Source organism: Lissotriton vulgaris, chromosome 11 (assembly GCF_964263255.1).
Source record: "Lissotriton vulgaris chromosome 11, aLisVul1.2, whole genome shotgun sequence".
In the NCBI taxonomy this organism is placed as follows: Eukaryota; Metazoa; Chordata; class Amphibia; order Caudata; family Salamandridae; genus Lissotriton; species Lissotriton vulgaris.
Window position 1 is genome coordinate 962,920,587 of NC_141699.1, and position 16,650 is coordinate 962,937,236.

General features: G+C 42.1%; 1 protein-coding gene across 1 annotated transcript in view; it reads right to left on the minus strand.

Annotated features, from left to right (window-relative positions):
- Positions 1–231: 231 nt before the first annotated feature.
- Positions 232–16,650, minus strand: part of LOC147683760 (arylacetamide deacetylase-like) — a 142,354-nt gene continuing 125,935 nt past the window's right edge. The window contains exon 5 of the mRNA XM_086944129.1: positions 232–1,664. Within this exon, the coding sequence (XP_086800255.1) occupies positions 1,056–1,664 (609 nt within the window). The 3' untranslated portion in view covers positions 232–1,055. The remainder of the gene's footprint in view (positions 1,665–16,650) is intronic.

Below are 16,650 nucleotides of genomic sequence, written 5' to 3' on the forward strand. Positions count from 1 at the left end.
CTTTAAAGGCACTCCTGTGCTTTGCCATAGATTACCCTGCCCTTTTAATGGGTAACAATTTAAAAGAAGAAATTGTCTACTCTGTACCCACTGTTACCAAAATGCTGATAGCTTCGAATCCTTTCCTTCATTGATACAGACCTCAAATCACCCTGATGACAGTAGCCACAATCACCATGTTTGGAAGTAAATTCTCTATAGTGCTGAAATAAATTCGTTTCATAAACAAGCTTTTCCCAAGTTCATAGTGCAGGATTGTGACTGAACGTGCCTCTTTATTAGTTGGTAATTTTTACAACAAAAAACCTTCACACACACATAACTGCATAAAGAAATGAAGTGATACTTTCTGTTACAAACCAGATCTAGAGGATTTGCTGTTTGCTGTTTGCTTTGCCATTTTATGTCCCATGCCATGTACTGAAAACAGAAAGTGGTGATTCCCTACATTCATAAACTGCGGATGTCTGTGTTTATACTTATAACAATTTTCTAGTACACAGAAAATAAATATTTAACTATTGTATTTCTCCCTGTACAATATAATAAACTTGAGGAGGGAGAAGGAGGCTATTATTACAAATACGCAATATCTAAAAAATATGCTATTGCTTAATTTCTAAAATAAGACATACCTGTGTTACGTAGTACAAACCCTACATTGTAATGTGGAAACTATTTTTCCCCAACAATAACAAGATCGTACAGAAGATCATTAGGCAAAATCATATTTTAGTCTACTAGCTTTCAATACCATGCCTTTTTTGTCTTAGGCAGTTATCGTAAATCATTTACCACATTGCAATCACCAAGCCCAGCATGTAATGTTAAGCAAAAAGTAAAAAATAATTTGACATTTATACTTTAAGAGATTTACATTTCAATTGTTTACCTTATTCATGATTTGCAGAAAACAATTTTCAAAATCATTGACAAACATACTAATACAACCCCTAATCGGATTCCTTCTTCTGCATTCAATTGTAATTTTTTATTGAACATTTTCAGTGTGAAAAGTTTATTTTCCCAAAAAATGCTTTCTTAATTGATGTTCTTTACAAATTGTCATTCAGCCATTTAATGTAGTTATCGACCATTCTAATTCCAAGTGATTGTTCTGTCGCAGAGGTAATCAAGGCCATCATTCCATGAAATGCATTGTCATAGTGGTCATGCATAACTTGCACACCTGCTTGTTTGAGTCTTGCTGCATACATAAACCCATCATCTCTTAGGACATCATACATACAGGTGATTATATATGTTAGGGGCAATTTGCTCAATTTTTCATCATCAACCAAAAGCGGTGCTGCCCTAGGATCTGTAATCTGAGGATACTTTTTCAGAAATTCTGATCTTCCATCTTTTGGGCTGTGATAAACATGATCTTTTTTCAGCTCTTCAGGCAAGAGGTTACTCCAGTTTGCAAATTTAATAAGATTGTTTGATTCTGAAGTGATATGTGTGTTGGATTCCATGGCTTCAATTAAAGACTTGTCAGTGACAAAGTATGTACTCCACAACCTGGCCATGCTTTTCCTCTGAAGAACAGGCATGTCACTATTATCGCGATATGATGGGGTGTCCAGGTCAATGTTCTGCAGTGCAGGGTAGATCAAAGCTTGAACTTTAGGCTTAACATCAACTTCACTGTCCTCTTGTAGCTGTAAAGACAATATTTTTGCAATTTGTTTAGAATCCAGCCTATTTTCATGACAGACAAATCAATGGGAAGTAGGATACTAAATGCTTTATTACTCAATAATAGTGCTAAAAAGAGATACGTCTTATGTACAAACATAATTAAAAGCAGGTGGCTCATACATTGCTGCACATGTTCTTATCCAACTATTCACTACCTAATGCAAACTGTTCACTGAAAGCTATAACTCATGTTAACAGGCTTAAATACAATGAGAGTAATGTCAGGAACAAAGGGCCATGTTTATCAAACTCCCTTTTTACGATTCCCAAATAGCGATTTATAGCGAATCGCGAATTGAGAATTGCAAAATGGTATGTAAATAAAAACTTGCAAAAAAATAGCGATTCCGTAAAAATTCCTATTTCCATTGCGATCTGCCAAATAGCGATTCCTTAATTAAAAAAATCGCAAAAAAGCAAATTCGCAATTTTGAGAATCGGAAACTCAGGTGCAGTTTGATGACATTACAAATTCAGAAGCACAGTGAGAGACTAGGAGTGGAGGTGAGGCATCACTGCAGTGCTACACTCAATGACAGAGATTTGAGACATGGCCAGCAAGGACAACCAGCAGGGGGAGACACCCAGGAAAAGGAAACACAAGTTCTCAGAAAGTGAGCTGGAGGTCCTGATTCAGGAGATGGTTGTTATCCATGAGCTCCTCTTTGGCAAGAAGTCCCTGCATGTGCCTGAGACACACAAGAGAATGATATGGGCAGACATCCAGCGTAAAGTCAACGCAATTAGTGTCACCTGCAGAAGCGTGGAAGACCTCAGAAAGCACTGGTATGACATGCGCCAGCGCACAAAGGAGAAGGTTTCTGCCAGGCTGGAGCAGGCTAAGAAGACCGGTGGTGGGACCTCTACTGCCACTGCTTCAACATCACTCGAGGAAATGGTTGAGGGGACCCTGCATCCGGATAGTGTTATGGCCATGGCAGACCTGGACAGCTCCAACCCCCCAGAACCAAGACAAGGTAAGAAGCATGCCATCACACTCCTGATACCTCCCTACTTTCCCCACACACCCAGGAGAGACCCAGGGGCACAACAAAACTATAAGTCCAGTGAAGGTACACAAGAACACACATTAATGCATTATGGGAGATGTAGTCACATGCACCCAACAGTGGAGCATTGACACCCAGCCAGTCTCAACCAGTATGTAATCATCATGAAAGGCAAAATATAGACAGACAGGACCCATGTAACTCCAAACAGTAAAATTTAATGCATGACAAATGCAAGGCAGGACAGAAAATTAATGTGTGCATTTACGTCCACAGCACCAACAGAAAGACAGGAAACAATCAGTGGAGGCGAGGATGAATCCCCCAACCCAGAGGAGACAGGGCAAGAGAAGGAGGAGGAGGAGGAAAGGGAGGAGGAGGGCAGCCCAGTTATCCCTCCTAAATGCAGCAGGCGGATTGCAGTACCACCATTGCCCCCGCTGGAGGAGGAAGCCCAGGACACCGATGTCGAGGTCCAACCAGTCCAGGGACAGTCAGAGCCACAACATTGTGCTCGAGCATGTGCAGATCCAATACCGCCAATACCATCCAGGCGCAGGGCATGTCCATCCACCAGTGCAGCAGTCACAGGAGCATCCACCAGTGCAGCAGTCACAGGAGAGGACCCAGTAATCAGAGGGCTGGAGGGCCACATGTTAGAAGTCCAGCGCCTGCAGGCAAGAAACATACGGTCAATACAGAAGCAAATCAGGGTTGTCTTCATGGAAATGAGGGGTGCCCTGGAGGCACTCTGTGCTGAAATGAGGGCAGATAGTGCTGCTAAGCGCAGGGGGAGACAGCACCCAGACCTCTACACTAAGGCGGTCAACCGCCTTTCCACAGCGACCTCTTTGATGTCAAGGCACAGCATCAGTATGCAGCTTCAGGTGGCACTACTTGCCCAGGAGTCCTCACTCCAACAGACAAGGATGCCTAATCTGGCAGGAGCAGCATTGCACCGTCGCCCGCACGGACAGGCGCCGTAGTGTGCGTCACAGAAGGGCTTCTGAGACAGGTGAAGAGGGCATTGTGCACCCACAGCAAAGGGCTATGGGCCGTCAGCGCCGCAGTTGAGGTTCTCAGATTTGGACATGGAGAAGGGTGCATCAGCTCAGTGTACACAGACAATTGGTCAAGATTGTTCAATTTCACTGTGAATCTAACATGTGTTGGACACTGAACAATACATTGTGTACTACACAGGCTGTGTGCCGATATATATCCTGTACTAAAGGAAATTGAGCACAGTCTTGTAATAGATATTTAGCATTGTGTCATCTTTTCTTACCTAGAAATAGTTCTGTGTGATCTCATCTCGCCTTTGGCGCCCATCAGCTGCACCAATTACACTGCCTTGCATGCGTCCTGGAGCTGGACCCTCCCCATCTGATGATTCTGATTCGGTGAGCTCCACTGGTGTACCTTTCTTGGTGGCGATGTTGTGCAGCATGGCACACGCTACCACTATCTTGCAACAGGTCTGGTGGCTGTATTGTAGAGCCCCTCTACTCTTATATAGGCATGGGAAATGACTCTTGAGTATTCCGAACGTCTGCTCAATGGTACATCTGGTTGCTATGTGGGCACTGTTGTACCTCCGCTTCCCAGCTTTGGCAGGATTCAGGAAAGGAGTTAGTATGTATTCATGGACCGCATACGCACTGTCACCTGTGGGGTGGGAGGAATATGGTTAAACACTGTCCTGCCAATGCTGTCCTTTACTAGTCGGTCCTTTGAACAAATGCAATTACCTAGTAGGTATTCCTCACCTAACTCCCCACTTGTGAGTCAACGGTGTATCCCACTGTGGTGGAAGATGAAAGCGTTGTGTGTGCTGCCTGGGTATTTTGCGACGATGTCGGTGATAATGTGCTTGGCATTACACACCACCTGTATGTTCAGGGAATGGTAGGATTTGTGATTCCTGAAAACATACTCGTTCTGGGAGGGGGAGATATGGCGACATGGGTCCCATCTATGCATCCAATGATGTGGAGAAATTGTGCAATTTGATAGAACTCCTGCTTGGTCTGGTCTAGTGCCTGTAGTGTGCTGGGAAAGTGGATGTGGTGATGCAGCCTCTGTACCATGGCATCAAGGAACCCATGGAAAAAGTGCGACAATGCACTCTGTGAGACCCCTTCTACTGTGGCTATCACCCCCTGGAAGCTACCTGATGCCAAGTGGTGCAGTGAGCACAGGACCTGGATATGGGTGGGGATGGTGTTTGTCCTGCGTGTGGGGTGTTCAAGCATAGGTTTGAGCTCCGCCATTAATTCCAGGATGCTCTCTTCATCCAGGCTGTAGTTTTTATGGATCTCCTCCTCAGTCCACTGGAACAGGGTTATGCTCGCTCGAAAGATCCTTTCCTGGCGTCTCCTTCTCTGTGAGGCAGCTCTGAGTCGCAGCCTCCTGGCTATCACATACAGCCCAGCCATTGTGGAAAAAATCTTTTGCATTGTGGGCCTCTTTAAATAGTTTGCACCTGGTTACCACCTGCTCCGACTTGGTGGTAATTGCGATTCTCTAATTTGCAAATTTCGACAATTCTCAAATTACGTTTTTTTCCATGCATTCCGTTTAACGAAATCACAAATTGTGAGCTCTATAATTGCGAGTTTCGCTATTGTTTTGTCACATTTTGTGATTTTGCAAATAAACCGCAATGAAGTATGATTTGCATATTTGCTAATTGCTAATTTTTCGATTAGCAATATTGCAAACAGAATGTGTTGCTTAAATAGTGAAGCTGTGTTTTGCGATCGCAAACACCATTTTGTTGCGATGGATCTGATTAGATTGCCTGACTGCTTAAACCAAACCCTGCTGTTATTATCAGCACAACACCAAGAACCCAGATAACACAAGGTACCCCAAAGGTCTACGGCAATGCTCAAATTCCATTTGGCAGCAGGGCAGGTACTCACAAGCGCTTGGCAGCGGTTCGAAATATGTTTCTACCCTGTCACACTTCCCAGATCAGGGTTACACAGACTGGGCACTGCACTGGTATAGTCTATTCAATCTTCCCAGAACAAGCTGCATATTTGTGTTTGACATTCCCATGTTTTTCTGCGGGGTCTTCCTTCCCTCGTGACAGCGCTCTTGATGTCGGTTTCTGTACATTTGTGACAACGCGCCTTGCCGGAAGGTGAAAGCACATATTACTGTTGTGTCGATCCAGTTTGTTGCAGAAGCTTTTGTTTGTTTAGTGACGTAATTCCTTTTTAATCCCGTGAGAAGAGAGAATCATTTAGAAGAATTCGGCCACGTTCTATTATTACCCATCTTAAGTTTTTTTCACAGTTGATGCCCCCTGCAAGTTTTGAGCCAGAGTGTAAAGTGTTGTGTTTGTGGATACACGTGCCTAAAAGAATGTTTTTAATGTGATTTACCAATCTATATGTAAAATGGATAGAAGCGCCGGCAGTGATTTAATAAAAAAACATAAATATGCTTCCTGCAGGCCTGTAATTGTATCTATTTATTGTTCCTGCCCGTGCTCTCCACTGACTCATGCAGCACTTCAGATCGAGGCCGTCTTGGCCAGATAGCAAGCAGTGTGAAGAAGATAGGCCGCGAGACGCAGCAAGTTTACTGTTAACATCAGACTCAGTGAAAAGGACTGGGCAGGAAACAATGTTTTGAATTTTAATCGAGAATAAGCGGCAGAGCATTGGATGTTTAACAGTGGAATTATGTGTTAGTGTTTTAAAGTAGAGTCACTAGAGTGCTGCTTGTAGTATTTATTTAAACAATCAAGCTTCCTTAATTATTAAGTATTTTGTACATGATGAAGACGTACTACCTGGCTAATCACTCAGCAGTGACAGATGGCTTATGTTGGATGCGAATTGGCTTGCATTTTACTACTTGCGTTTGGAAGTGTAAACACACTGGTTTGTGCTGAAAGCAGCCGCTTCCAAACGCTAGCAGTAAAATTCAAGTTAGTAATCGGGGTATAAACTAAAACTAGCCAAACATGCCTCGTAACAAAATCCAATCCACGGATGGCACAGCGTGTAATTGTGTTATGCATCATCATCTTTATTCAAGGCATAAACTGAATAGTGAGCTAAGACAAGCTTCATCTTTACATGCAATCATTGTAAGTCGAATCCACCTGGGACTCTCTTGTCTCTATGCATCTACTATGCTCCTACATAGCCTCCTCCCCCATCTGTCCATAGCTCCTCTCTCACATGCATTTCTTTTGTTTTGTAGTGCTGTGTAGTGTAGGATTTCAGAGCCATTTACATCTCATAAACACGCACATTATACAGAGACAATGGCATATGTGTGTAAATCATTACATAGGGACTGTTACATAAAACAAAAGTGGACTATATGGTGCAGGTGCCACATGTCAGCAATAATGGTAGGCAGTATAGTTTAAGACTGACTCTTTTTATAATTTAAAACCAGTTGTAACACCATAGTTGTGTTGACTATACAAATGCGCTCGCTGGCTGTGGTGCACTCAGGCGTCACTATTACGCCCCACCACTTTTAAATGTCACCAGCCACCACTGCCCTAAGACTTATAGAAAATGGTGCTGGGTCTCATCAAGAGTTTACAAACTATTAGATATAAATGTAGTGTCTGTGCTGTTGATTTTATTTTTCCCTTTTAGTGACTATTTTGCACAATAGACAGGCTCTCCAGTTTCTGCAAGTGTTTGTACAAAGATTAGTACTAATATTTGGCCCACACGCACACATCCAACCACATTGAGGAAATTATTGGCAATAGACATAATTTAAGAAAGCAAGAGGGGTCCTAATTTAATGTGATCTTGCAACAGGTCGGTTCCACCAAGGATTGAGATCCTAAGGTAATGGGTTGATCTTCTGGAACAAGGCATATTTTTGAAAGAAGAGATGGTGCAATCTGGATTATATGATAAGGTGAGATGGTCTCTTGTTAAGAATATTCTGATACTGCTACCTTTCCAAAATGTATGGTGTTATGATCTACAAGTAGAGCAGGTTTAGGGAAGATTAAGTAAAGATTAGTTTGAGTAGGAATCATTAGGACTGGATTGTCTGGATTGTTTGTAGGATACCTTGGTGTGTGTGTGTATATATATATATATATATATATATATATATATATATATATATATATATATATATATATATATATATATATATATATATATATATATATATATATATATATAAAGTCAGGTCTCTGTGTGAGAATATAGGTGACAAAATAGATGTACCTTTCAACAAAGCTGAATGCAAGATATTAACTTGCAGCAATATTGAGTGTGGAATACTAACAACCACTGTAAGGTACAAATTTACTATGTTTAACTCAACATGTAAGTACATTTATAAATGTTTTACATGCCTGTGTACCTTGACAGAAGGGCAGATTCACAAAGGTGACTTCAACGTTTTAATAAGCTTACTACTTTTTGACTATTCACAAATTCTGAGTGTAAAGTTGCTCAAAAATGTATCTCACGGGGGGCGTGGCTTGGCGCCCGGCGAGGTCGGAAGCGCAGATGTGAGCGCTCCCGGTCGCTTGGGATTTTCGCCACCTTCAACACCGTACCTGCACTTGCAAGGCGGATTTCCCATGATCGGAAACTGAAGCGGACGAAGAGCTTCCATTTGGGGTCCCTTTCGAGCGCCGGAATGCCCGTTTTTGGTGTTTTTGCGGCGGACGCGGCTGAGTGAAAGTCGCGCCCGCCATTTTGTTTTTTTTTTTCCCTCTCAGCGCGGACTGCGGCGCTCACGCTCCAAAACATTGCGACTCTGCCACGGAGCCCTGCACAACGCTATATCTTCCAAATGAGGTATTTCCTGCTCCTGCACTTCCTCACTACAAACGTATGCCATATGCTGCCTATTAACGAATTTTAGTGAGTTTAACTCGCCTCTGTGTCTCCTGGGCGGCCATTTTGAGTGAATGGACTTCTATCTCCTCAGATACCCTGCAGGTGCATTCAGACAACGTTAATTTTATGCCAATGTGCGCTGCTTTTTCTCCTGCTCGCACTTCTAACAGTATTTACTATTTGGGGCAGCTTTGAGCAAGGTTTTTACTCGCTTTCCTTCAATTGCTCCACTTGCACTCATGATGTTTTCTCCTTGACGGACTTCCTTTGCTCTACAAAGTGCCATTTCTTTATATCTCCTCACCATGGTGGCTCTCAGCTCTCGACATCATTGTCTTAACTCCTTCAATTAAAGAATTGGTCGCTGCTTCACCTACTCTCCTCACCTCAGGGCATGCCTGCATCCTGCGCAGTTTTTCACTTAGAAGCTTCAACGCATACTCTTCATTGCCTCTGGTCTCGTACTGGATAATATTGTTCTTCATCTTTATGGAAAAAAAGGCACTCTCTCGCACCTCCAAGCCTCCACGACGTGTCTTCATTAAAAACTCTAAAGTCTTTTCTGCGTTGGCGCACCTCGAGGCCTCCCAGGGGTTTATCACTCAAATGTCGCAGTCCAACACGGAGCGGCCCATCCAACCTCCGGGGAAGGTCACGTCAAAACGCCTAAAAAAGGATCCTCCATCGCCAACGGGGTCCACATCGGCTGTTTCCATGGAGCTGTTATTGGAAGAAATTCGAGCCCTCAGACCCTTCATGGAGGAAACTAATTCTAAATTGCAGGTTCTCACTGACAATTGGTCTCAGATGGATGCCAGAGTAACCACAGTAGAACATTCCTTGACCGCTTTACAAGAGTCATCCTCCAAAGTAACACACATGCAATCTCAAGTTTCGTCTCTTCAAAAGCAGTTGAGGAGTTGGAGAATCGTAACAGGCGCAACAATCTCCGCCTTTACGGCCTGGCGGAAAATTCTGAGGGGACTGATCCCATCGCCTTCTTCAAATCGTTTCTACCCAAGCTTCTCCATCTACCTGAGGATACCACGCTTAACATCCAGCGTGCACACCGGTTGGGTCGCCTTCCTTCTACTTCTTCTCCCTCTTCACGACCAAGAGGTGTCATCATGTACTTCTTAGACTATACTGACCTCCTCAAAGTTATTTCAGCAGCTCGTGCCTCACCTCGCTTACAATGGTCTGGTTCCAATCTTTTCTTTGCGCAGGATTACGCAAAAGCCACAGCTACTCGCCGCAAGGCCTTTTTGGACATGCGACCAGAACTTCGTGCCATTGGAGCCAGATACGGTCTTTTCCATCCTTGCCTATTCAGAGTGACCTACAACAACAAAACTACGACATATGAAGATCCTGTTCGCCTACGGAGCTTTTTGAATGCAACTCAAGCCTCTGATATGGACTTCTCCAGCTCCTCATCAGCCTTTCCGCCATGATTTCGGCGTGATGAAGCATTGAAATTTCATTCATTCTGCATGCTTGTCGTGCTTTGTTGAATGTATTTTTGTTTGTCTCTGCCATGTTTTTCGGCAGCTCCTGTTCTCTTGTTCTCTTGCTCTTCCTCTCACATTGCTTTCCTCTATCCTTGTTCGTTAGTTAGCATTGTTCATTGCCGTATACTTACGTGCCTTTTTGTCACTCTTTATTGTTGTGTTCTCACCTTCTCTCCTTTGTCTCATTCATTATTGTTTTTCTCCCTTTTCCTTGCAGGTTTTACGATATCTATGGCGTCATTCCCCCGACCTGTTGGTTCGTTTGCACTGGACGCTTGCCTCCTCTGCCTGGTGCTCCCCCCTCATTCATCTTCTCGCGTACCCCTCCCCTGGTGATCAACCCTCCCCATCTCTACCCTCCGTAAGTATGTTTCCCCTATCTTCCCGGTTCCTCGCCTCCCTCCTTGTATCTTTTTCACTTCTATGTTCCTCGATTTTTTATGTTTTACAGGTGTCTCTCTCTCTTGGTTTTCGAATACTCTACTATTATTGTCTTCCACCTATCATTCTAACTACTTCTTGGACTACCTTATCCTTTTCACTACACAACTCGCTTCTACATTCCTTTCCTTCACTCTTTTTCTTCCTTCCTCATCCTTTTACTCTTTATTATACTACGCTGATTTTCATCGACTCCCTTATTCTTCTTGGCTTTTTACGCTTTTCTTACTCTTCTGGGTCCCTTTCGAATTTTCTTATCTTCTTCTGCTTTTCTTCTTTTTTTTTCCTCTTCTTTGATATGAAATGTCTCTTAAAATAATCACCTGGAATGTTAAGGGTATCAACTCACCTATCAAACGACAACGAATTTTGTCTCATCTTTCGCGTTTAAATGTGGACATTGCTTTTTTGCAAGAAACCCATTTGTCTGCTGAAGAATCTGTTAAGTTGAAAAGAAGCTGGGTGGGTGATGTTTATTTTTCCCCTGGGGATGGAAAACGCAATGGAGTTGCTATTTTATGTCACAAAGCTCTCTCTCCCTCTATGATTGCTCAAGAGTCAGATACTGAAGGCCGATGGACTTATGTTAAACTCTCCATTAAGAATGTTCCAATTTCTCTTCTAAATGTTTATGCCCCTACCACTGGCGATCCCACCTTTTGGCATTCATTTCCCAGCACGTCACCAGATTCATTGATGATAATTTCATTTTAGCGGGAGACTGCAATCAGCCCTTAGATCCCTTTTTAGACAGAAACTCCAAAGCACATTTCATTCCTAACAAACCTCACAAATTCTTCTCCCAAACCATTTCCCAACATAAACTTACTGATGCTTGGCGTCTTTGTAACCCAAGTCTCCAAGAATTTACCTTCTACTCCCCATGTCATCATTCCCAATCTCGAATCGATTACATTTTTGTTACCCACAATATTGCCCAGACTCTCTCTCACGCAGAAATAGGTCCAATCTTACTTTCTGACCATGCCCCTACATTAGTTCAATTGGACCTTTTGCCCAAATCAACAGGCCCTAAACGCTGGCGTTTCAACAATTCTCTTCTCCTGGACCCCAAATTTACTACCGCCTTCACCTCCTTCTCCCATGAATTCTTTGCCCTAAACGATAACTCTCCTGTTCCCAAACATACTATTTGGGATGCTTTTAAAGCGGCAGCGAGGGACTTTATCATTGGCTTTGTTGCTAAAAAACGTAGAGCTGCTCGAGAAGCTACTAGAACCATCCTTCTAGATATTAAGAAATTGGAGCATTCTTATTTTACCTCCCGCTCACAGCAAACTCTAACCGCCCTTATCAATGCTAAGATGAAATTTAACAAAAAATCTACAGATGATGCATCATTATATTTATTAAAGTCTAGTGCCAAGTTTTATGGGGGCAAAAACAAGGCTGGCAAGATCTTGGCTAATTATCTGAAGGTGAAACACAACAAACTAAACATTGAATCTATCTACGATACTGACTTGAACCTTAAACACACAGACGCAGACATTCTCACTACATTCTCCACTTTCTATGAGACCTTATATTCTTCTGAAACTCACCCATCTTCCCACTCACTGGACACTTTTTTTTCCACTATACAAAAACCATCACATTTTCCACTTGACCTTTCTCAATTAGAACACGATATATCCCAACAAGAATTACTCAAAGCACTTCAAACACTCCAAAAAGACAAAGCCCCTGGGCCTGACGGCTTCACAGTAGAATTCTTTCTCCACTTTTCAAAGCTTCTTATACCCAGACTCCACTCTCTTATCAGCACTTTCCTCTCCTTGGGTTCTTCCTCGGGCTCCTTCTCAGACGCCCATATCTGCCTCATACCCAAGGAGGGGAAGGATCCTCAATATTGCAAAAATTACAGGCCGATTTCTCTGGTCAATATTGATTACAAAATTTTCGCAAAATCTCTTGCAGTACGACTCGACCTTCTCCTCCCAGACTTATTGGGTGAAGAACAGTCCGGCTTTGTAAAAGGCCGATTTATCACTGACAACACCAGACTCCTATTTAACATTCTCTCTAAATCCCGCCCTTTACCTCACCCTCTTGCGGCCATTGCTTTGGACGCTGAAAAAGCGTTTGATAGGGTTGAGTGGACTTACTTGTTTCATACCCTCCAATGGTTCGGTTTTGGTCCTCTTTTCACATCTTTAATTTCACTGCTTTATTCTAACCCACGCGCAGCGGTTTGCGCCAACGGTCAAATCTCTTCATTTTTTGATTTAAAAAGAGGCGTTCGTCAAGGATGTCCCCTATCCCCCTTTCTTTTTAACTTGGCTTTAGAACCCTTCCTCTCCAAGCTTCGTCAAAACCCCTCCATCCATGGTTACCAATTATCAGATTCCCACATCAAATTAGCTGCTTATGCGGATGACATTCTGTTATTTGTCTCCAACCCCTCTCTCTCCATTCCTGCTTTTCTTACCGAAGTCCATGCTTACTCCCAAATCTCTGGTTATAGACTTAATAATGACAAATGTGAGATCCTTCCTTTAACCAAATTTACATTTAAACCAGATTTTGCCGCCTCCAACTTCACATGGAAACCTTCCCATATCAAGTACCTTGGAATGCATGTTGCCCCCACCATCCCGGATACCGTTTCCCTGTGTATGTCCAAATGTATTCAAAAATTGACAGATCTCACGTCCAAATGGCATCCTCTTTACCTCTCCTGGTGGGGCCGCCTAGACACTATAAAAATGATGCTATCTCCCATTGTCTTATACACGCTCTCTAATATTCCGGTCCCCATCCCATCCAAATTTTTCAAACAGATTAACTCCATTCTAGTCTCCTTTCTCTGGAACAAAAAGAAACCACGAATGTCCTTGGCGCGCTTGATTCGCCCTAAATCAGAGGGTGGGGTTAACTTCCCTGATTTCCCAGCCTATCACAAGGCGTTCCAATTAAGACAAGCCTCTTTTTGGCTCCAAGATCCTGATACCCCATGTCCATTATGGGCCAAACTCGAACGCCTTCTTCTATCTCCCTTCTCTTTTTCCGAATACCTTTCCTTCTCTCACAAACCCGCATCTGTTTCTACTCCGATTCATAAGTTTACCACAAAAATACTCCTCTCTTCCTCTCATTCACCCCCTACCACTATTGCCGATTTCCTATCCTCCCCCATATGGCATAACACTTCCTTACTCATTCGGGACAGACCCTTTTTCTGGAAATCTTGGCATACTCGAGGTCTACAATGGATTTCCCAACTTTTTTCTAACTCCTCTTTCTTATCTTTTCATGAACTTCGTATCCTTTATGACTTACCCGCCTCCTCTGCACGTCAATATCAATCCCTTAAAAACACGGTTTTACTGAAATACGGTCTCCTCACTCAACCCAACCCTTCTTCTCCCCCGTCCACTCTCACCTCCTCACTCCACTTCTTCTTACGCACTGCACCAAGAGCTACTGCTATTTATAAATACCTTCACGCCAGTGATACTCCAAGACCTAAATCCAGAGTCGAGGAGTCCTGGGAGCATGATTTGTCTGTCTCTTGGTCAGTTCCCTTCTGGGACAAAATCTGGACCAAACTCCGCAAATCTTCAAGGGCAGCAACACTCACTCAGACTTTATTTTTTATTTATAACAGACTCCTCTTCACACCCTCTGACCTGCACAAACGCTTTCCTAATACTCCTCACACATGCTGGTCCTGCTCATCTCCACAAGCTGATTTACTCCACATGTTATTTTTATGTACTCACGTTCGTAGCTTTTGGTTGCAGGTTTGGGCTCAAATTAATGTGATTTTCCACACTTCTATCCCTTTCTCCCACACACATATTTTTATGGGTAGCCTTTCCCCTTGCTGGGATGATGTTGACTTGAAACCCCAAATTGTTGACCTTTTACTTGCTGCTGCTTTCCAACAATTAACAGTTAACTGGAAGGATTTCTCCAAAATTTCTTTCAAAGCATGGTGGTTTAATGTATGTCATAACCACAGGCTCGATACCACTCATGTTTTCCCGGCATGTTTGGCTGTCAAACGCATGGACTTATGGACTCCAGTTACACTTTATTTGGACTCTTGCAGTAAACGTTTGTTTCATCCTCTACCTCCACAACAAGAAGTTCCCAAACCCCCTTAATCGCCCGATACATTCCATTTCTCCTTCAATGTATAATTTTCTCAAATTTTCTCAATGTTTTTATGATTGCCATATTTTATATTCATGTATTTTTCCTATATCTCTTCTTCATTTTTCAATTTGTACCCAGATTTCTTTTTTTTTATTGCTTAAGAGTCTTTAAATTTGTATTCCATTGTATTCTGTTTTGACGCCTGATTTTCTCTTTTTATTACTATCAAATAAAATTCTTTTGAACTAAAAAAATGTATCTCACATGTACCACCCACTGAAAATGGATGTAGAGTCACATTTATGAGTGTATTTGTTACTGCTGCCAAAGTACTAGTAAGGCCAGCACTACATATGACCACTGGTACTGCACCACCATCCCATAGAAAATAATAGAGGTAGAGACAAAAAAGAACCACAGGAAATGATGTTAAATTAAATCAAATTATTTTAAATAGATAAAAATATATATACATTTAATATAATGTTAATACAAATAGTACATGTTTAATATTAAGGTGCAAAATATTTTAAGAAGCATTTTTAAAGTGAAAATTAACTTAACTTTATAAAATGTCATTGAATTACATTTAATTCTATACATCACTTATAATAGTTATTAAAGTATATTAAAATCAATCGGGTTATTTTAAAATTTAATTTTTATAATTTTTTGTATGTAATTTAATAAATATAAATTCATTACAGAATTAATTAAAAAAAGTTAATAGTGCTGTGGCATTTATCCTTTGTTCTACATTTCAACTAGATATATTAAAATATTTTACATTAATATGTCATGTAAAACATGTTTTGTATTTAAATAACCTTTTTTCCCCCATACTTTAACAGAGATTTCTGCCTGCTGGTGGAATTCTCTATATGGTAAAGTACAGTCCCCAAAGTCATATGTGGGGGATGACATTGTTATGTGGTTTTCAGCTTATGAGGTGATTTACAAATTCCAAGATTCCCAGAGGAGGACTGAGGGGTAGCCTGTAGAAGTACATGCTGAAAGGGATATATTATTGGCCCTAGATGCATCTGACCACCTTAAATATGGCACCATGAAAGAGGTCCTCATAACCAGATTTGCTCTACCTCAGAGAATTATCACCTAACCTTCTGAGATAACCAGAAACAGGCACACCAGTCATAGTTGGACTTTGTAGATGCCTTTAGCAAAGAAATTGAAGGTTGAGTGAAGGACAGAAAAGTAAGCATTATGATGGGCTGTGCAGTTTGTTTATATAGGAAAACATCTTGACTAATAGGTTTACAGAGATGTGCCAGCACCTGATAGATTCCAACCTGTGCCCAGAGAGCTTGGGAAAGAATCTGACCTCCAGTTCAGCACTAGAGTGTCCAAGAAGGTAACTGGGAGGAACCCCAAGAAATGTGGTTCTGGACTACTTCCACAGAAGGAAGTGAGCCACCAATAAAACAAGGGATTTCTCTAAAGGTCCCCAAAATAGTTTTCAGGGAAGGCAGTCCCATTCCTCTTCAGAACATGGGATGGAAGAGTTCAGTGGGTAGAAGCCAAGAAGATCATACCAGCCCTGGGGTTATGACTGTCTCCCGTCATGGTGCAAGAAGGGTGACACTATATGTCCCAAGAAGAAGCCCTACACTGATGGGCACACACCAGGAGTTGCCAGTCTAGTGCTTGATAAATATTAAGGAAAATTAACTTTTAGTAAGTTATCTTTTCCCTGCCTGAACCTCCCAATTGCTACTTTGTATTAATCTTGTATTAATCTTGTGTCACACAGGTGGCAATATCCCTGAATGAGGTGTACTATCTGCCCACAGAACAGAAATAATGGTCTGGATGTAGAGAGTAACCATAGATAAGGTACTGCTCATTACATTGGACATGCCTCTGGGTGGGCACCCAGGCTCTGCAGAAAAGGAGAAGGCTTTCACAATTTGGATTTTTGGAGTAAGGGGCATTGTGTAAGTTTGCACTAGGGCAGACAGGATCTGCTGCAAAAGTTGTAAGTTTTCC